The 21,327-nt window shown below is 40.4% G+C and overlaps 1 protein-coding gene across 1 annotated transcript in view; it reads right to left on the bottom strand.

Moving 5' to 3' along the window:
* Positions 1 to 21,327, bottom strand: part of adam11 (ADAM metallopeptidase domain 11) — a 33,346-nt gene extending 12,019 nt beyond the window's left edge. The window contains exons 1-8 of the mRNA XM_084740406.1: positions 20,935 to 21,327; positions 19,319 to 19,470; positions 15,282 to 15,358; positions 14,707 to 14,773; positions 6,951 to 7,033; positions 5,422 to 5,479; positions 2,790 to 2,853; positions 1,281 to 1,420 (exon numbers count right to left, since the gene is read on the bottom strand). Coding sequence (XP_084596532.1) covers positions 1,281 to 1,420; positions 2,790 to 2,853; positions 5,422 to 5,479; positions 6,951 to 7,033; positions 14,707 to 14,773; positions 15,282 to 15,358; positions 19,319 to 19,470; positions 20,935 to 20,992 — 699 coding nt within the window. The 5' untranslated portion in view covers positions 20,993 to 21,327. The remainder of the gene's footprint in view (positions 1 to 1,280; positions 1,421 to 2,789; positions 2,854 to 5,421; positions 5,480 to 6,950; positions 7,034 to 14,706; positions 14,774 to 15,281; positions 15,359 to 19,318; positions 19,471 to 20,934) is intronic.

The raw sequence follows: 21,327 nt of genomic DNA, 5'->3' as shown, positions 1-21,327 counted from the left end.
ATCACTTCAGGAGTCAAAAAAGTAAGAAAACTACTACTAATAATTTTATAACTTTGTTTCTACGGATCATTAAAGATTAAAGAGTTAAAGGATAAAATCAGGGAACAAGATGACATTGCTAAAAAAAAACAGGCAAGAAACAAGCAGTCATATAGGTTTCAGCAACCCTCCTGAAGAGCAAAGGAAGAGAAAATGAAGGTGAATGATAAAAAACAACCATCACAGTTTACAGAGCGACATCCTATATGTAACCTTTGACCAGAATATTTGCGATAGTTGTGCACAACTTTGAGGTTGCTGCTTCCTTTCAGTTTTAACTTACAACAAAGCAGTTCACATAATCAGGTTACATTGTCGGCTTGTTTACAACCTGATTGTTTGACTGCTTCAACGCAGAGTTAGAAACTTAGTGGGGATAATGTTATCATACCCAAGAGAAATGGATAAAATGGACAAAAACCCCAAAATAAGCCCAAAGTTGGCATAAATGAATCATCCTTATAATTAATTTTTATTTATTGTTTGTAAAGCAACAAGAGTTTACAGCCATGCTAGCAGCTCTGTAAAGCTGCACTAGTGTTGGGCGATTGGATGAATATATCGGATACAGTAGTGATGACAACAATAATTACAGACAAAAGCAAATATGATCAAGGCGGCTCTGGTCTAACATCAGTAACACTTCAATTTAACCATAGTTGGCAAGGGTTACTACGGTTACGCATCTCCAACCAGCAAAGATGCTCTCTGGAAGTGAAGTGATATATGCTGATCTAAAAAGATATATACTACTATTTATTTACACGTAAATACTTTGAGCGATAGTACACATTTTGGGTATGTAGTGCACAGTAGGTCAGGTCAGGGTCAGAACAGGAGTCTTTAATGTCTGCAAACATCACCTACTCAATTTGTAATTTAGGCTGTCCGTTTCTTTTTTTAGATTTGTAGTCTGAGCCCAATCCAAAAGTAATCGAGTGTCATCACTTGAGTAATTTTCTCAGATTTTATAAATCTCCTCCTGACATACGACACCTGTCTGTTTTTTTTTTTTTTACTTATCTTGGGATTCTATTTTCATTAGCATGAAAGCTGAGACAAGCGATCAGGATGTGTGTGGAAATTTGGCTTCATCTGACAGACTGTAAAATATTAATCGTGTTTGCATATCTCAGCTCTGATGTTTCCCTCATGGTGACACCTGCTGTAATGCGTGCGGCGTGTTCCTGGCAGACCATCGGTGTGTGTGCATGGAGGTGTGCGACTGTCTGAACACTGACTTGTCTCTTTGAGCGTCTCAGTCCCGCCGTAAGGACGGGCTTCTCCTCCTCAGACCAGCCGTCTCCATCCTTCAGCTCTCCGTCTCCTTCGCCGTGCACATCTGTCTGCCCCTCAGGCTCTGAGCCGTTCACGGAGCATCCTGGGAAACACACACACAAGCGCACATGCACACACACACACACGCACAGCGTAAGTGAGAGTGAGAGAGAAAAGTGGCCAGTCATCAGTCCACAGATGGATGTAACCGTGTATTTTAGTCCACTGATCTGCAGCAGAAATCAATATCACACAGCTGAGCAGAGAGGAGGAGAGAACACTCTGAGAAAGTAAGGTTCTAACGAGAACCATTAAGAGTTCTTCCGCTTGTCTCCAACTATTTTTGGTTCCTGGTAGGACCTTTCATAAAAGTTACACTGGGAACCTTACCGAACACACTCAGGGGGTTCAAACGAAACCTTTTTAATCTTCTGCGCATTTTATCTAGAACATACTGAGGGGGTTCTATGAGAACCCTTCCATATTCCAAGGTTTTCATCTAGAACCCACCAAAGGGGTTCTACCAAGAACTTTTTTACATTTCATGGGTTTTATCTAGAACATGCGCAGGCGGTTCTACTGAGAACCTTTTTATTTTATAGTACAAAAAAACCTTAACAGTCCCTTCATTTAGTAGTTCAATAGTTCAACAATTCTTGAAGAACTCTTTCTTTTAAAAGGGTTCTTTGGATAAAAGGGTTCTCAGTGGAACCTTTAGTCTTACAAAGACCCTTTGACAAACTTCTTCAAAAACAGGGCTCTTCAGAAACAAATGGTTCTGGGTAGAACCTCAGCCCTTCAGGAAGAACCCTTCTGGAACCCTTATTTCTAAGAGAGCATAAGTGGCCAAATGTGAAGGGGGAGAAGGGTGAGGAGGCAGGAAGGAGGGAGGGAGGAGCAGAAGGGGTTGGGTGACAGGAAGCAGAGGGGAAGAGAGATGAATCCAGAGAGGAGGACGAGTGCCGGGGACAAAGAGGAGAGGCGGAGAAAAGGCAGCCAAATGAGACGTTTAGCAAGGGCGAGGAGGGCAGCTGGACAACCTGAGGAGGACGCGGTGCGCTGCACTGTGTGTGTGTGTGTGTGTGTGTGTGTGTGTGTGTGTGTGTGTGTGTGTGTGTGTGTGTGTGTGTAAAAAGCAGCCAAAAAACAGACTTGCATTACAGAACATTTGATTAAATCATCCAACGTCAAGGACAAGACTGCATGCAAGGTGCTTCCTGCCACATTTCATCAAAATCTAATCTTTTAACAGCAATTCACCAAAAAAAATATGTATCATATGACAAAGTTTAATCAAAACAAAGTTTACAGATGTCACTACAGTGTGTAATTTGTATTACAGCTGGATCTGAGCAGCAGATATTGTGTCACTGAGGCTTAGGATTTAGAAATTAGAGGGCAGACAAAGACAGAGGGATCTGTTTCAATCAAACTGTGTGGAGTTTTTTCTGCAAGTCTGACGGTGGTCCTACCTGGACAGGGAGGTGGAAAAAGGTTGACGTCCGGCATACGATACACTATGTGGTCATTCTGCTCCTGAAAAGCGTGATAACAAACAGAATGACAGACAGAGAGAGAGAGAGAGAGAGAGAGAGAGAGAGAGAGAGAGAGAGAAGGAATTAGTTTCTTTTCCAACTGAGTTTAGAGCATAAAATTTGTTTCATGTCAGAACTTCTTCTCTGAGCCGCTTGTGTTAAAATGATGACTCAGAGCAACTCAAGCCGACTTTAATTCCCTTAATCTTCTTTGCATTTTTCTGAGTTCTGCAGATTTTAACTATTTAGGATCCACAGAGGAGCCAGTTTGGGGTTCCACCATCCATGTCTGCACAAACAGGATGAGAATTCTAGATATCAAAATGGTAGATTTAAGAAAAACTTCCTCTCAAACCAAAGGAAAACCACAGTCAGAACTCAACAGACAAGGAGATCATGTCATAGTGTCTAAATTATCTTTGCATTTGTTTCTGCAGTTATTTTAAATGAAATTAAATCAACTACAGGGGATCCACAAGACAGCAAGATAAGTTCACTACTCAAAGAATGTGAAAGAATTTTTCAAACCATATTTGACATCTGAGTACAGATAGCTAGAAGTTGTGGTCAGTCTTGGTCTCCCCATGTTGGAAATACTGAATGATTTTACATAAAGTTTGCATCTAGCTTACTTTTTTCTTACTATTTGTAATCCTTAGCCAACCCAGTTTTATATTTAGGAGTGCCAAGCCAGCCCTCAGAAAACTTCAGTCCTCACTCCTACGCAGAAACTTGGAAGACGTTCCACTGTCAAACATCTCTACCCAACCAAGAAGTAAAGTAATCGGTGATATCTATACTACATTTTCTTTAACGTATTGAATAAATAATACATATTAATGTAGGATGTAGGATGCAGCAGCCAGTAGCTCCTTCACATGTTGCTACTTTTTTTTCTTTAAATCTGTTATTCTTTCAGCTTTTTTGCTGAAACATGCAGAAAAACACTTGTTGGAAGCAGATGTCGGGTTTGGATTAAAGAGCAGCGGACTCTGAGAGGATCAACAAATCCAATCAGCATCTTTCAAACATGCAGTCGGATCAGCTGGATACACCACCGGCGTGTGATATCACCACAGGAAGAGAGCGGATAAGAGCCGTGCTACAGCTGGGATTTAATGCTTCTCCTGTCAGGAAACTGCAAAGGACGATACGGCACTCAGCATCCTGGATCGAGCTGTTGCACCTGACGGGCAGATCCCACTCCAGCAGAACGAGGAGGGACGGACTCTGTGTTTTTACATCAGTGATGCTTTGTGCTCAAATACAGTCACAGTTGATGGACAGATGTTTCTGTCTTTTAATGTGAAGATGTCAACCATATTATTATCACCATCTTTCTGCTGCTGTTTACATTCAACCTGATGTAAATTCAAAACTGGACGACAGAATTATTCCTGGTTGTATATGTGTAGGTATATATGTATTTATTTTGTTTTAGATTTTTGTTCATTACCCATAAATTATTTGTAAATATGTTGTATTTTGTGTATTATGACGGAACTATAATTCAAATTTCATTGTACAACCTTATGTGGTTTAATGAAAATAAATCTTGAATCCTTGAAAATAAGTTGAAAACTTAAATAATTAAATATTTAAATTTTCAGTGTCTGTTCAAACTGCACTCCAAACTTCCTGTGAAAGAGCATGAATTTATAAACCTGAACAAATTATGCAACAAATGCACACTCTATAAGAGTGATGACATCCCCTCGAACAAATGCAAAACATCCTTTTAAAATCTCCCCATCCTAAACTTCAGTCCACCGTGTGAGAGAAAAGTGCTGCCGTGTCCTCTGAGGTAGAGACGGCTCTACGGGAATGAAAGTGCTCTGATGCATAATTAATCAATGACTGGGCTGTCATAATGGCAATAACACTACTGGACACTGTGGTACACTTGAGCTGGGGATAAATACTTTATGAAAATGACCCATTTGAGATGGAGAGCTGCGGAGAGCCAGAGAGAGTGAGGGAGTTTGAAGATGAGCTGGGAGGCCATTGATCCATCTCTGCAGTCTATGTAATTGAGCTGTACTTCGATTACTGTGGGCCTTAATGGAAAAAAAAAGCTCAGCTTCTTCCACTCTAAACACTTTGCTCGTGCTCCCTCCACTCACACTGTTGTACAACTACTTCTTTTTAATTCTAGATCTACTCTAAAATCAAATCTGAATATTTTGGGGATCTAAAAAGAAACTTTCAGTTTTAAATGTCTCCTCTCTCCCTCCTGCCTCTATAAGATGATATTTCCCTCAGATATGACACAGGAGATGTGTTTCAGCTGTGGTGGATTGTGTATCAACTCAATACTTTCCAAGCAGCAGCTCAGAGATAGAATAACAGTCTGGACTGATGGTAAGTCATGGTGAGAGAAAGTCAGACTGTGGGCGGATTCACTGTAAAAATTTCAACACATTTTGATGAGATTGAAGGACTGGTGCTAGTTTTTCTCGTAAGTTTTTCATCTCCTGATGCCAAGAAACTACATATGTGTGTGTTTGCTAATAATCCAACTAGTCATTCCACTCCGCCGGGTCTCTCTCCTCCCAAAGTGCTGACTCACCTCGCCACTGCCAACAGGCTCTATCCCGTACGAGAAGTTCCCGTCAGAAAACATCCCCCTGAAACAAACACAACAGCAATATGGTACAGTAAGTCTGAGGATGTTTGTGTCAGTCTGTGCTGTTGGAGGTGGATGACTGGATGGCAGCCAGGAGAGGCAGGAAGAGAGGAAAGGATTTAGAGAAAAAGAAAAGTTTTTAGGGGAAATAATGTCAAGAAATTGGCAAAATTTCAAGAAACAACTCGGAACTTCTACATTTAAGTGGTAAATTCAAAAAGAAGCAAAAGTCTCACAAATTTATGAGGAAAAAACTAAAATATTCTCAACAATTTTAATGTCATAACATGGTCCTAATATACCATTGTAGTATCCAATTTTGTATTTTTCTGTATTTATTTTTCTTGATCTTGCACATTCATATTCATACATAACGATTCATACCATCTATAATCACATGATAGATCTTTATAAATGATCAGTGTTTAATGTTAATGTTAATATGTTAGGCATCTTTCAAGGGAAACCAAATCATTGTTCTTTTTAATTTGACCTCATCAGTACATGGTATACGGTTTTGTAAATACTTTGTTGATATTTTGAAAACTGTGTAAAGGAATTGTTCATTATTTGGGGGAATATTTTATTATTGATAAAAAGATTGATACTTGCAGAGGGAAACGGCTGGCATGGCTCTGTGCAAAGGTAACAAAATCTGCCTCGCAGCTAACAAATTAAAGCATGTAACTCATTTGCTTAATCCATATAAAAACGAGTGTACAAAAATTTTTTTGAGTTGTTGGTTTAGCCGTTTCTTCCTGTGTCCAGTCTTTATGCTACACTAAGCTAGAATAAGGTAAAATGAGCAAAGCTAAGTTGCTGACCCCAGCCACATAATTACCATACAAGTGAGAGAGTAAAGTGTTGTTCTGAAAAGTGTACTAAACTATTCTTTGAATTTTTTTGTGTGATTTACTGCAGTGTGACTGGGATCCTGCAGAACAGAACAACACAAATCTCACAGGAGTGGGTAGTTTTAACCTTGTTGTGGGTGGAAGCAGGTAGTCAAGCAATAAAACTCTGGGTCCCGGCATTTACAAGTGTTGCCAACTTGGCGAGTTTCTCTCCGTGCTGAAGGCTGTCAGTGTGGCGTGTGGTTTAGGCAGCTTCTCCCTCACTTCTTCTCTCTCCGGATGAGGGGATTAGGATGTTCCCAGAGCTTGTAAATGTGCAAACTATGTGATCCTATAGGCTGTAAATATTTTGTTTGATCTTGTAAATGCTAAAATAGCTTGTTTGATCTTCTCCCTCCCTTTGTAGATTTTGTTTACTTCAAATGTAAGATATCCCTGCAGTGAGTAGACATGAAACAGATTTGTTTTATTGTCTTTTGAGTTGAATAACTGTAATTAATATGAATGCAAATGTGGACTTAATCATAATTTTACCATTTTATTAAAAAAACAAACAAAAAACACTAAACTTGGGGTCCTGACTGAGCCTAGATTGAAGAGTGAATGAATTCAACGTACTGTAGGCCGTGGCAGGTGGACAGAGCAGCCCAGGAGCCCGGCAGCCCCCGCACACGCCCATGGTAGTAGCAGTGCTCTCCTCCCTGCAAACACACAATAGATTACAGTCAGACACCGAACCCTCCATCTTCAAGTAACATGTCAAATTTCAGAAAATGAAACCAACGCTGACTGTGAACCCCTCGCTGTTCCTGATCTCCTGGCCCCCTACATACATACAGGCAGGATTTTACTGTCAGTGTGGGGCCTACAGCTGACCTGGTGGGTCGACCGAAGGATATCAGTGACTACAGTACGACTCAGCGTCCGGGAAAACCTACACCTACAGAGGCTGCGGCTGAGTCCAGTTTCCCGGGGGAAGAACTGCGTGTGTACGGTGCGTTTGAGTGATGGGAACGCAATTAAAGCGCAGGAAGGAAGGACAGGGGTCAAACGGGAGAAACTTAGCGACTGACTCTGGTTTCAATGATCAGAAAAGTACGTGTAAAAAAAAACGTACAATAGGAATTAAGCGTTTCCTTAAAATGAGATTGTGATTTTGTGCATGCATTGCCTTGACATTGTGAGTCTAAAAACTCTTTGTTTTGATTTATTGAGGGAATTCAGCAGCAAACCACATGACAGCAGCTATTTTAGTTTCCTGCAGCACAAAATCAAAGAATATCACAGTCAGAGAGTAACCCACCTCAAGGTTACAGAGTGTAAGCTGACACTGGACCTCAAACAACGCCTGTACAATTCACCTACATAGAAATGTGACGTTCTTGCAGATGCTCCTATTTTTAGAACCACCACCTCCTGGTTGTTGGCACACATAAACCAGACAAATTGCACTTTTCATCCATGTGTCTCTCATATAATAATTGGCAGTTTGTTGTCTCAAAGCACAAGCTTCACTGTCACTTAAGTGATTCCCTGATTAACTTTCCCAGTTTCAGCTGATACTAGCTGCCGTGAGGTGTTACCTGTACACCCTGCTCCCAGATACCTTCACCTGATTATTCATAATCCCCTGAAGGGCTCCGACTGCATGATCACGTTTTGAATATAGTGTTTCCATGCTGCCTCTCACAGTACAGGAATGATCCGATTACGACAATCTGAGAGGAGAGTTGCCTCTGTCAGTCAAGCAACACATGCATGTGTTTAAATGTGTGAGCTAACAGAAGCAGCTGAGAAGGAAATGAAGTGTGCGTGGCAGACAGAATTACACTTCTACAGTATAATCAAGCAGGCTTCATCTAAAGTAAGTGGACACAGATTACAGTTGCGTGTCTTTTGTTTGTAGCTACTTGAATTCACGGAGTGTGTGCGTGTGTGTGTGTGTGTGTGAAAGAGAGGGTCAGGTCAGTTTCAGGTGTTTGTAATGAACCCCAATAAGTCATGTCTGCCACCTGAGCCTGCTGTTGTCTGGCACGGCTGACGGACCAAAAAGAAAAGAGGTGGCATGGAGCTGCTGTTCTTTATGCTTGGTCAACCTTTACTCTGAGCTGCAACTCAAACCTGAAAAAAACACTCAGACAAGATCTGTCAAGTCAGGTACGAACTGGATTTAAAAATGAGTTACTGTACGCAAAATATCAATCAGTCACACTCTTTTTTTTTTATTCCTCACCAGGTGAGAGTCCAGTATGAGCCTTAGATAAAGCTGTGTCTGTCCATCTGTTAAACCAGATGTCTCAGATCTCAGACACATGGTGCTGGTTTTCTTTTGATGAAATTTGGAAGAGGGTATGTTAATGCATTTAGTCTGTTTTGGTGTTTTACACTGATCTGATTACACGAAGGAAGCTGTTAAATATTGCAAACCTTAAAAGGCTGTAATTGCTTTAACACCAGCTCCATGTGACAAAACTCAGGTTTCCACTTACAGATGTTAAAAACAAATGTCATTCTTGGAGGATGAAATCAAAACAGATACTAGCTACTAAGCATTTGGGCATCAATATCAATGCAACACCTCTAATGTAATTGTAGCTGGTAGGACAGACAGTAATGAGTGGACAGAGCGTACATGATGTCACCCACAGGTTTCTGAAGCTAAAAGTTTTCCATACAGATGTGCTGGCTTGGCTCAGCTCAGCACATCTGCCCAGCATGACAGGGGTTTCTATCTCCATCTCAACAGGGCTACCCGCTTTAAGGTGCATCTTTTAACTGAATACGAGCTTAGCTTGAGTCAAGCAACAGTAAAATGGTGGATACACACATTATTTCCTTGAAATTCTTCACAATAAAGGGCTCCTTTATTTTGCAGTTTTGAGGCTTTTATTATGAAGCAGCAAAATCAAGAAATGTTGGGTTTTCATCTACAAATATAACTCCTATTTGGCTCAAAGCGAACATGAAACAGTAAATAGGCACATACGTATATAAGTACAAACAGCAACGCAGGAGAGAAACTAAATTTCAAATCTTCAAATTGAGTCATAAGTTATAGTTATGGTAATAAAGACTTTGCCGTGATTATGGTGCTAAACAAAAACGTGAGAGATCGATCGAAACAACCGACATTGGCATCACTAGAGCCACACTGCTAGCATGTCATGTAATTAATAAATTAATTAATTACATTTTAAGTTTAACAGTAAAGTAAATGTTTACATCACTTTATCATTTCGTGCAAATCTATGTAACCAGTTATAAACAACAAACTAAAAATAATAACCAATTAAAATTAGTCTGAGTATTTTTCATAGAGAGGAAATTTAGATTCAGTGTCAGTTCATCTGTTGAGGAAGAAAAAGACTTTAATCATTCATAGAGAATAGTGAGACAGCCCACAGCACTTAGTCCGGGGCAAGATGATAAATAAATAAAAGGTAGGATTACAAGGCTAAATGGAGGAAATCAAATTGCCTAACACAGCAGACACACACATGCTGACTTTGAAGGACTGAGTGCGCTTTTTAGAGAAGATATATGCGCTTCAAATAATGGCCACTCACACATAAATCAGGTTGTATTTAAAAAATCGTGGAGTAATTGTGAAATATCATCAGTGCTGGAAAGACAGACAGGGAGGCAGGACACTAGACACAGGACGTAAGGAGTGATCGAAATAAAAACTGCTTGCATGCACACACAAAAGCAAATAAACAGTCACGTCCCGCAGAGTCAGGAAGGATTAAACCTGACATTACAAACTAACCGAATTAGAAAAGCTGGAGTTCACTCGATGTCTGGACTTTGACTCAGTGCTGTTGAGCAGAGGTACTGACACAACGGGAGCTAATGTAAAGCGAAAGGAACACAGAGCAGACAGATTAGTTGGGAACATTAGACCTCCCCTGGGAGTAAGAGAAAAGGATGTTTATTCCCAGTTTTCAGATACGATGAGGCAACACTGGCAGGTAAAGACAGGCTGAATAATTTAACAGTGAAACTATTTATGGAAAAACATTAATGACGACAGCGAACGCAGAACACTTTCTCTCCATCTCCCTCTGATTGTGTTTGACTGCAGCTAATTCAGGTACTGAAATTATTAATTAGTATACAATACGGCAAGCCGATAGAGTGCGGTAAACACTGTCTATCAGGTTATCAGTTCTAGAAATAAGGTGCTAAGTAGAACCATAAGGGGTTCTTCAGTGTGTCCTCACAGCAGACATTTTTGGTTCCCCGACGAACCACCTGGACCCCTTTCAGAGGGTTTTATCAAGAACCCAACATAAAGGATTACACCTAGAATCATCTGTGAAAGATTCCACCCAGAACCCCCTATAAGAAGTTCTTCAAAATCCTTCTATGCTCTAATGATTCCACTCAGAACCCTCTCTGGATTACCTTGCAAGGCAGCACGAGATCACACGAGAATCCGTCTTGCCAGGCAAAGTTATCTGTTTCTGTCTGCACCAAAAGTGGTCCAGAACACACTCATGGAGATCTACCAAGAACCCTTTTATTTTCCAAGGTATTTATCTAGAACCTCCTCCACTCTACTGAGAAGTTTCAGCTCTAACACCCTTGTCTTACTTGTCTGTCCAGATACATCTGCATTTAATTATACTATTTGAAACACTGGTAAACATTTGAATATGTGAGGATGAGGATCTTTTAACACCCAACGATACAACAATCCTTGAAAAAAAAATGGCTCATCAAGGGTTCTTCAAAAGCAAATGGTTCTGGGTAGAACCTCAGCCCTTAAAGGAGAACCCTTTTGTAACCCTTATTTCTAAATAAATAAATAATAATGTGTTTGCCGTAGCAGAGTATCTTCCATTGTTTTCCTCACTGGCATCTTATATGTTTTCAACCACAATATCAATCACAATATGCCAAAGAGTTTGTTGTTGCTCAAGCTCAAGAACCGATTTTGAAAGCAGAAAATAATAAAAAATAAAAAACTGCTGATTCTGCAATATGCGATTCGCGCTCACATCAATTCTAGCTCGTCCTCATCCCTAATTCAATTCCTCTTTTAGTCGTGTGTCATTTAGATTCAATCCGAACGAGCAGGTCACCTCTCAGCGCAATAGCAGAGATCCAGAGGGACCAATAAAAAATTGACACACAAAGGCAGGAACAATTTATCGGCACGTCAATAAAACTAAATAAATCAAGATGGAGATGGTGGCGGTGGGGGCGGGGGCTGCAGTTCTGGAGTCCTGCATGCATTAAAGGAAATAAAAGCGCAGTCTGTGGTGTAATTTCTCCACGGAGGCTCCAGTTTCTATATCAGAAAATGTGCAGGTATTTGCATGTTTAGCTCATGTAGCAGTTCAGATTTAAAAAACTCATTTGTTTTCATCATTAACATTTCCTTTCTCATTTTAATAACCACAGACTAATATTATTCCGACCATATTTGTCTAAATTTAATCTCTGTGCTTCACCTGATGGACAACACCATTATCAACATTTAATTATCTAATTTAACATATTGGTCGATATTCTTGTTTTACTTAGCTTAGAACATTAATTTAGGAAGATCCTTTAAACTTGGTTAATAAAGAATTGTGTCCAAGATATACACACATGAGTGGATCATTTCACAGTTGAAAAATAATCTTGTCTGTGCTCTGTGGTGGGCAAACTATCTAACAGAGATGCTGTTTTAAACTTACTGTAGCCCCATTCGGCAGATGCGTTAATCCAGCTCCCGCTGTTTTAATTATCAATTATCTCTCGAGAGTAATAAAACACCCCAGGTCTTAGTGTCCCAAACATCTTACTAGCATCTTACTGAATTATGGAGGTCTCTTCTCAAAATGACATCTTTGAAGTCTTACAGAACATGTATAACTGAAGTTGCCCTGCACATCATATTCTATTTTTTAAATGTATTTTTGTCATTTGTTTGATTTTAACCCGTGCAAATAAACCTCTAACTCAGTGTCTGTGTTCCAGAGGTCAGGGCAGAGGGTGGTTGTAGGATTTGGTTTTGTTGGTTCTGAAAATGGATGTGATTTGAATTCCCCTCACGACAAAATAGACCCTAGCTGCTGCTGCTGCTGCTGCTGCTGCGGACTGCTAGTACCCATGGCAACCATCTACTGATTGGTCAGGTGGTCTTTGGCAAAGGAAAAGAGAGTGAAAGCGAGACAGAGAGAGAGATAGTGAGACAGGGACAGAGAGGGAGGGACAGAGGCTACAATAAAGGCAAGGATACAGACTGAAAGAGACCGTCTCCCAGATGGTGCCGAGAGTCAAGCTGTCTACAGTAAGTGTCTGTTTCTGAGACCGTTTAAACAAACCAGGCTCAGAACATTACTACAGGGCCGTTTGCTCGGATTTCTATTGCTAGAAAGCTGTTTTTGGACATACTTCCTAAGATCCAGCGTGATGTGTGGATTGACTAGTGGAAGAAACCAGCAGGCGATCTTATACACGCTTGAAACAAATCATTTTCATACCCATTTAGACTAAAACCTCAAAACATATAAAAACATTTGGCTTTTCTTCGAACTTCTGCCTGCAGGGAGAGACATAAACACGCTGCTGCTGTTGTTATTGAGTCTGTTGAATTTCTCTCAGGGGGAATAAACTCACTAGAAACATGTTCTAATTCACACTGGACATAAAAGCTACCCTGAAGTAGGCATCGACATAAAATCAATTTCTATCAATGTGGCTGTGATGGAAAACTAGCTCACTGACCTCTATTAAATTCTGATAGAAATTTGAGGATGCCAACATTTGTCAAGAGTTTATCAAAGGAACAGGTCGATATTTTGGGAAACACGCTTTATTTATTTATTTATTTATTTCCTTGTTAAGAGTTAGATGAGAAAATCAATACCACTTTAATGTATGGCTTAGAGGGTGACACAGGAGAGGATTTTCACTCCTATCTAACCACGCTTTCGCCAAAATACCCCTGTCCCATCTCGTTCCCGTCAGTCAACAGTCCACACACGTCGTGCGCTGGTCAGGTGGCTGCAACAAGCCACCAGAGCACACAGGATAGAATAAAAAGATAATTTAAAAGGGACATAAAAACAGCTAGCATTATGATCAAAATAAAGAAAACAGTGATTATTCATAACAGCACCCTAACCCTTTTTATATTAGAGCCCAACAAATATTTTATTTTCGGGGCCGATGCCAATATTAAGGAGTAAAATGATTCCAATATACTGGATGGGTGCTGAAACAGTAAACTTTCAATGTTGTTTTTAATGATTAGAAATAACTCAAATAAACGTATGTATCTATTAAACCTGAATTAAGAAAAATGCTAGCATTTACAGAGCATGCTGCCTATAAAGCTAATAAATAAAAAAATATCTGTATCATGGCCTGTTAAAAAAAATGTTTCTATGCAGGCACATATCAGACAACATATGTGCCGATCAATATAGACCAATAAGGCTGTGATAGGCCCATAATATTGGTTGAGTGACATATTGGTCGCGCTCTGTTTTATCCCTTCATTGCAGTAGAAAACCAGAGAGATAAACAGCTCTGGGACAGAAAATGTTTGGGGAGATGCAGTCAACTGGGTTTGTCTTTACTTCCGCGAAAACTGGAAGTGAGATTTTAATTCAGTGTGAATATTTGTCAACAGTAGCATGCTAGCTAACATTAGCCTCATGGGCTAAAACGTTAATAGTTGCTTAGCAACACTGTCAGCTGATCAGCTTCTAGACTTGTCTCTCTCTCATAGGCTGTCATGGTCCCACTCAGACAGTACTGATGTAATCATCTAAGTAAAAATCTTGGGGTCGGACCAGATGAGTCTGCGTACAGACCAGACTTCTTCTGTGACTGTCAGGGATGAATCAGTCATAAATCGTCCCAAAACTCCTGTAGTCTGATCCCGGATTTAGGTGAGAAAATCAAAACCACTCTTATACTACAAAGCTACAACCAGCAGCCAGTTAACTTAACTTAACATAAAGACTGGAAACAGGGACAAACAGCTAGCCTGGCTCTGTCCAAAGATACAACCCCCCCCCCCCCCCCACTAACACCTCCAAAGCTCACTAATAAACACATTATATCTCATTATAATAATTCTTACAAAAAAAAAAACCCTCTTAAAACCACCACTAGTTGTTTTCATGCTATGAATTTTACAGACGGAACAACCAGGATAAAATGTGTTAATTAGTGAGGTTCAGAGGTGGTTTTAAGCAGAATTTGTTACCTTTAAACCGGGATAGTTCTTTTCCTGTTTACAGTCTTTACGTTAAGCCAAGCTAATCTAGCCAGTCTTAGCATCATATTCACCAGACAGACATGACTGTGGTGATGATTTTTGCAAGATGTCGATCTATTTCTAATCTATTTTAAGAAACGGTCTTACCATATTCTGTGACAGCTGCCCGTCCTCGTCATAGTGACGCTCCACGTAGTCTGTAGACAGAAGGTTGCTGGGGACAAGAGGAAGACAAACGTGAGAAAAGCCACAACCATTGTAATATTTGGTTTCAACCTGAATTTTAACAGAGCAGGACTGTAGCACTGTGTGACTATTGGAGACCATTATGTGTCATTATTCATCATTATGACATATGCGAATCCAGATCAGCAAACGGCTGATTCATAAGTAAAACCCAAATGTGTGAAGACTCATTTATTGTAAGTGCTCAGACAGCCAGAGGAAGGTATGACATAAATGCAGTCCATTAGAGCACAATGTGTGTCGAGTGAGAAGAGGGGGAGGGGACGTTCACATTTAGAGTATCGTTTAACCTGCAGCCAGACTGTATAACAACCAGGACGTACAGTACATTACTGCAGGTGGGCGGAGAGACGGATGGAGAAAGACAGCGAGTGCGTGCATGTGAGTACGGTCATGTCAGTAAGTGAGCATTAAACGCTGTTCGGTGCCTCTGTGGTGTGGATGCGTGAGCGCTCTGCAGGCAAGCGTTGACTCACTGGTTGAGTTCCAGGTCAAGGATGAAGGATGTGCCGAAGGCCTCCACCAAGAAGCTGCTCTGGGCCAGATGGATGGGCTGAAGGAGGGATGGGGGGAGAAGGAGGCATAATAAATCATTTTTGTCTGTTGATGAGAGTTTATAAGAAAAGTGAGCACCAAATGTAGTCAAGATTGTGCGCTTTATTAAATCAATGTAATCATTAGAAATCAGTGGCTTTATTAGACCAGTTTTAAATCTGGTATTATGCTTTGTACCGAGTCATTCTACATTCTGCTCATCAGAGGTGTGTCGAGTCAGACACAAGTCACAAACTTGATGACCTGACTTCAAAAAAGACTTGCAACTTGACTTGGACTTTAATACCCGTGACTTATGATTTAACTTAAGATTTTCCACTATTATTCCCAATATGACAATATTACAAATTTGATACGGGTCATTTAAACAGCATATTTTAACTGAATATTCTGAATAGGGCCTTATTCCGATTACGTCATGTGCCGATATTATTCAGGTTGTAGGAGTATTCTCTGGATATTTACACAGCACATTCAGAATATGTGTCTCAAATTAGATTTTTACCACAGATTGCAATGCACTGCCTCTTGATTGTCTATGTTCGGTGCTGTGTATTGTAAACAAACCAACTAGTTTGCAAAGCTACACCAGTTACATTTTTATCTAAAATACGTTTTTAAATTTTGCTATTTTTTACATTTTTAATATCTTTTTCTTAACATTTATTTGTTGTTTGATGTGTGAAGCTGCAGGATTGCTACTCAGTTTTGTTGTCCTCTAATAATCAAATATAAAGCTTAAAATCATGAACTGTGTGCTGATTTGCAAATCAGCACACACACCCTCTATCCTTAGACTTTCAGAGCAGATAAGACAAAACCTTTACCTAGAAGAATAAGTGAGAAACCACAACAGAGGAGGGATGGGCAGAGTCGACCGGATCAGCAGTAGTCAAATTACATAATGGAAAACGAAAAAAGTCAAGGTCATGCTTTCATTTTTGTGCAGCTGTGTCGAGTTTATGTCTCTCGGCTCTGCGAGGAGGGCAAGTAGTCAGTAAACCAGTGGAGAAACAAACGACAAAGACTCACAGTGATGTGCAGTGAAACAGAAACTAAGCATAAATAAGTACTAAAAGCTTACTTTTAGATTAACAAATGCATCTGGTGTTGTTCCCAGACACTGACTCAAACAAATGAGTCACTCGTTTGTCAAGTGTTTCATGCTTTAAGGAAACTGGGAATAAGATCTTATGAAAAAATGTGACACAACGTGATAAAGAGAGAGTGGAGGAGGGGGGAAGATTGATGGACGTTCAGTATGAAATCATTTAAGCAAAGCAACAAAGAGACTCGGATAATAAAGGGACGTCCTCGTCCCTGAAGACGAGGCAGCCTCATCCATCCCTCTGAGGCTCTCTGGATAAAACTGGGTGTTGGGGCTCATCAGTTCTGTGTAACCTTGCTCCAAGGTTAACCCCCGTCCCCATTAGAAGACGGAGCTCTGTGGTGTCTCCCACCAGGACTTAGTGGCCGGCGGCGAGGCAGGTCTAATTAGTATTACCATGCACTCTCTGCAAACCACTTAGTATCAATCTAAACCTCCACTGGGTCCATACACTGTCCCATACAAAGACCACAACGGTGCCTGTGAGCAAAGATAAGAAAGCTGCATCAGGGCTGACTGTGAAGATTTTTTTTCACTGTATTGTATTTCAAACATCAAATATACATGAAAAATAAATAAAAAATAAAAATACAATTTTGTATCTGTATCAGTATCAGTAACTGTTACTGCCAAGCCCCGATTACATAGCCTCTTAAAAACTAGAGCACTGATAGACTGTTAAAAACAAAAGAGGCTAGTTAACCTAAAGTTCAAGTCCTGCTTGTTTGACAAAGAGATAAACATTAATCCTAGTTTACAATAACACTTCCTGATAAATGAGTAACAAGCTCCAAACAGTGTGCTCATCTTTGTTTTTTCTCTGCTTTAGAGAAAAAAAAGAAACTTCAGATCATCATCTCTCAGTTGTGAGACCCAACTGCATTAACTGACTTGTTTTGTTTTTTGTTTTTCTTTGTTGTTTTCAAAGTTGAAATGGTGAACTTCTGAGGGAAATATCTGGCTCTTTAGCAACTCGCACCTGTTTCTGTCACCTGTTTGGTGCTTGTGTATCAGAGCCTTTTCACTGAAAACACCTTCCTGCTTCTACAGACACGGTTGATGAGAACAGTGAGGGTGAATCAAAACAGTTGTTTCTTTTAAATGTGTAGTTTAAAGCTGATAGGAGAATTCTGAAAGGACAGATATTATTTCATATCTATATTCACGCTCTGTAATGTGACAGCACTCAGACTTTTCCACAGAAAACAAGAATAACACACGTCTTCCTGAGGGCTCCTACAGTCTCAGAGAGAAACAGATCATGAGACGCCGTCCACAGAGGGTAGCTGAAGGTCAGACCTGTGTCATATCCACTGACCGACCGGCCGCCGACTGACAGACAGTGTTCATAGCGAAGGTAACGAGAGAGGACAGGTAGAGGTGTGAAATATTATCTAATGGACTGGAAAGGAGGAGGCAGCTAGAGGGGGTGAATTTTCTGCCCTGTTGTGGCCTGGGCCAGCTGGGCACTGTGTGTGTGTGTGTGTGCAGTTGTCACAGGGTGGGGTGTGCAGGGGTGACAGACACATGACCTCAAAGTGAGGACAAATAAGGATGAATGACAGAGAGCAGATGAAGTCTTAGAAATAAGTTGTCTGATCGTCTTTGTCTGAGTACATAACAATGTTATCCAATGTCATCCACGCTGTACAGAATGTACAATATCCAATATGTTGATGTGATGTTGAGCTACACCATATTGTTGCACCGACAAGGATTTTTTTTAAACCTGATTAAGTCATGGTTGAACTTTAAATTACGTTGCACCAAAACTTAAAACTTCAATTTAAAATGTGACGCAATACCAACTTTAAGCAAAGTCTTGAAGTGGTTTCACTTGTAAAATATCTGCCCTTTTGAGAGTCTTTTATACCAAATACAATAACTTTGCTCAACTCATAAACATGATTCAGACTTAAGTCATGCCCATTATTGTTGTCTGCACTGTGCATGTTCTGTTGTTATGGTGTGTATTGTAATTTAATGCGATTAATTTTTTTAAAACCAAACTGTGAAGCCAAAGGCAAATTTCAACATCTGTGAACAGTAAAGATCGAAAGATTATTATTACTATAATTCTCTGCTGAGCCGCCATGTTTAGGCTAATTAGGCTAACCTATGTTTTAGCTAGCTAGCAAACAACATACTGTTTTTTTCTTCTTTTTTAGCAGGCCAGCAAGCAATGTTGTTTTCTTTATACTTTTTACCTAGCAAACAATATACATTTTATATAGGTAACATCCAAACGTATTATTTTATCTCTGCACAAGTTCAGTAGGATTCTCTCTCTGCCTGTGGAAAAAGAGCTTTTGTTAATGTTTTTAACAAAAAAATGATTTAAAGTGTATTTGAAGTAGTCTGAGTTTAGAAGGAAAATGTAAAAAAAAAGTTACACTTGTCCCCCATCTCCCCTATATACAGTATATATCTCAATAACAGTATCCTCAAATCATTCATAATCATTAAAATACGTAAACTGACACTTTTTCTATAATTTATCAATTACAGCTCCTTCTTTGTTCAACAGGTTTTAAGTTTCACTGAGTGTCTTTAGTTAGAGGTTGGACGGTTGAATGGGATCTCTTCATCATCTCACTTTGTTTGGAGGAACTCAGCCATTCTTCACAGGATGAATGAACCCGCTCCCAGAGGAGCTTAATTGAGGTCTGCTGCTGCAGTCAGTCCTTAACATTCAGCAAAGCATGAATGACGCCTATTTACTGAGGAGACCTTGTTCAAAATTTGACCTCAACATTTTGTTTGTAGAATATGTAGAACATGAGAACGAAGGGGAACAATAACACGTGTGTGCTCAGCTCTGACGAGTCACACTTTGCAGACTGAACTCACCTGCACTCCGGCAGAGGAGTTTTTGACCCGGGTGTCCAGCCGGCTGTGGAGCAGCTCCTCCTCAGAGTGGATCTGGTGCAGGAGCCGCTTGGGCTGAACCACCTCCTCTGCAGGCGGCAGCCTCCCCTCCAGACTCACCCATTCCCTCAGACCTGCAGAGAGGACACATGAGGCGGTCCAGTCAGCACACGAACGTCCAAGTGGAGAGGACAGAGAGCAAACCAAGGTGTGTGGAGCTCATGTCCCATGTCCCAGCTACGACAGGGGCTTTGGAGGGTGGAGGGATTCATGAGTCAGTCCACTCATGACAAGTGAACAAAACTACGATGTCTGATGCAACTTGTTTCCCCTCTGTGTTGTGTGTCTGCTCTTCTGTTGCCACAAAGTTTCAGAGCAACAAAAACACAGTGTCTCCATAAGCATAGTAACAGCTGTCAGTCTCAGGTGTGAGAGGAGACAGAGAGACGCTGTGCTGCTGCCAGAGGAGTGCTGCCTGAGATTACAGCATGCATGGGAATAAATTACAAAATAATGGATTTGTGTTCATTTCACACTCTCCCTAATGGTTTCAATGACATCTTCCTGGAGGGACTGATAAAATATTTTGGCAGTAAAAACAGACCCATCATTAAAGGTAGTGAGTGGAACAAACTAATCTGGGGCATATGAGAGGGTGGGGACGCAATCTTTCAAAAACTTAAAAATACATTGTTTTGCATCTATAATTAGCACAGGTGCTTTGCCACAATACTGAATCTCAACTAACACTGACTAGACACTGACGGACAACAGTGGTTGTATTTTAACCTTTTTATCAAAATCATTGCAAAGGCACATACTATCCCTACTCTCACTATTTTTAGGCTATGCCGTGATATCGGACACATTTTCTCTAAAAAATACATACCATAAATTCTCAAATAGTGAGGACGCGATTATTAAATTAATTACCAACTAGTTTGATAATCAATTAATTGGCTTGAGTATTTGTAAGAAAAAAGCAATAATTCTCTGATTTCATTTTCTCAAATGTGAATATTTTTTGGTTTCTTTACTCCTCTATGACAGTAACCTGAATAATCTTTGGGTTGTGGCAACAGATTAATTGACTATGAAAATGATTGTTTGTTGCAGCCCAACAGTACATAAAATAGAGCTGAGCAGTACAAAATCAAATATATATATATATTTGGCTAAATAGCTTGACATGAATGTGGTGCTTTCAGAAAATATTAGCACACTGATAAATAATAATCAGTATTGTGGATATTGTACTGACTATGGCTAAAAAGCAATGTATGGAAGAGCTAGAACAGTCTGCTAAGTTCAGAAAATTACATCACTTTAATGTAATGCAGCCTTAAAAACCAAGAAAAGACAACGTGTAAGACAGATCACGTTTTTTCTTATTCCTGCAGTCCTGTGTTGAGATCAAACAGCTGACGGTGAGCTGCTTGTTGACGCGATGCAACAATTTTACACGATTCTTGTTCATATTCATGGAGCGGGTTAAGAAGATGCGTTACGAACAAAAACTATCATTCTTCTAATTATAATCACAGAGCACATGTTCCCTGTAATACAGTGAATCGTGAGATGAAAGCAGAGGCTCGTACCTGTCACGGCGCACCGTGCACACACTGCAGCGAACAGCAGGCATCTCACAGCGAGCATGATGCTCACATAGTCCTGGTGTTTCCTCGGTGCAGCGCCGTTAAATGAGCTGAACAGAGGCGTGATGAGCGGAGCTGCAGCAGCGCTGTTCTTCACACTGTACACAAACACAACAGCGGGGTGTCCGTGAACGCAGCGCCCGCATCTCTCACCTCCCTGTCCGCCTGTTGGAGAGTTAAAAGCTCCCTGATGAGGCTCCTCCGCTCGGCTCCAGCTGCATGGTGTGTGTCGGTGCCGCCGAGCTCCGCCGTGTGATCACACACTCTCACACACAACACACACACAAACACACTCGGCCTGAACGATTCTGGACTGCTCGAGGCAATGAGGCTGCG

This window comes from Lutjanus erythropterus, chromosome 17 (genome assembly GCF_056507025.1).
Source record: "Lutjanus erythropterus isolate fLutEry1 chromosome 17, fLutEry1.hap2, whole genome shotgun sequence".
Lineage (NCBI taxonomy): Eukaryota > Metazoa > Chordata > Actinopteri > Lutjaniformes > Lutjanidae > Lutjanus > Lutjanus erythropterus.
The sequence above is the reverse complement of the archived record's forward strand: the minus strand, read 5'-3'. Positions and strand labels throughout refer to the sequence as shown.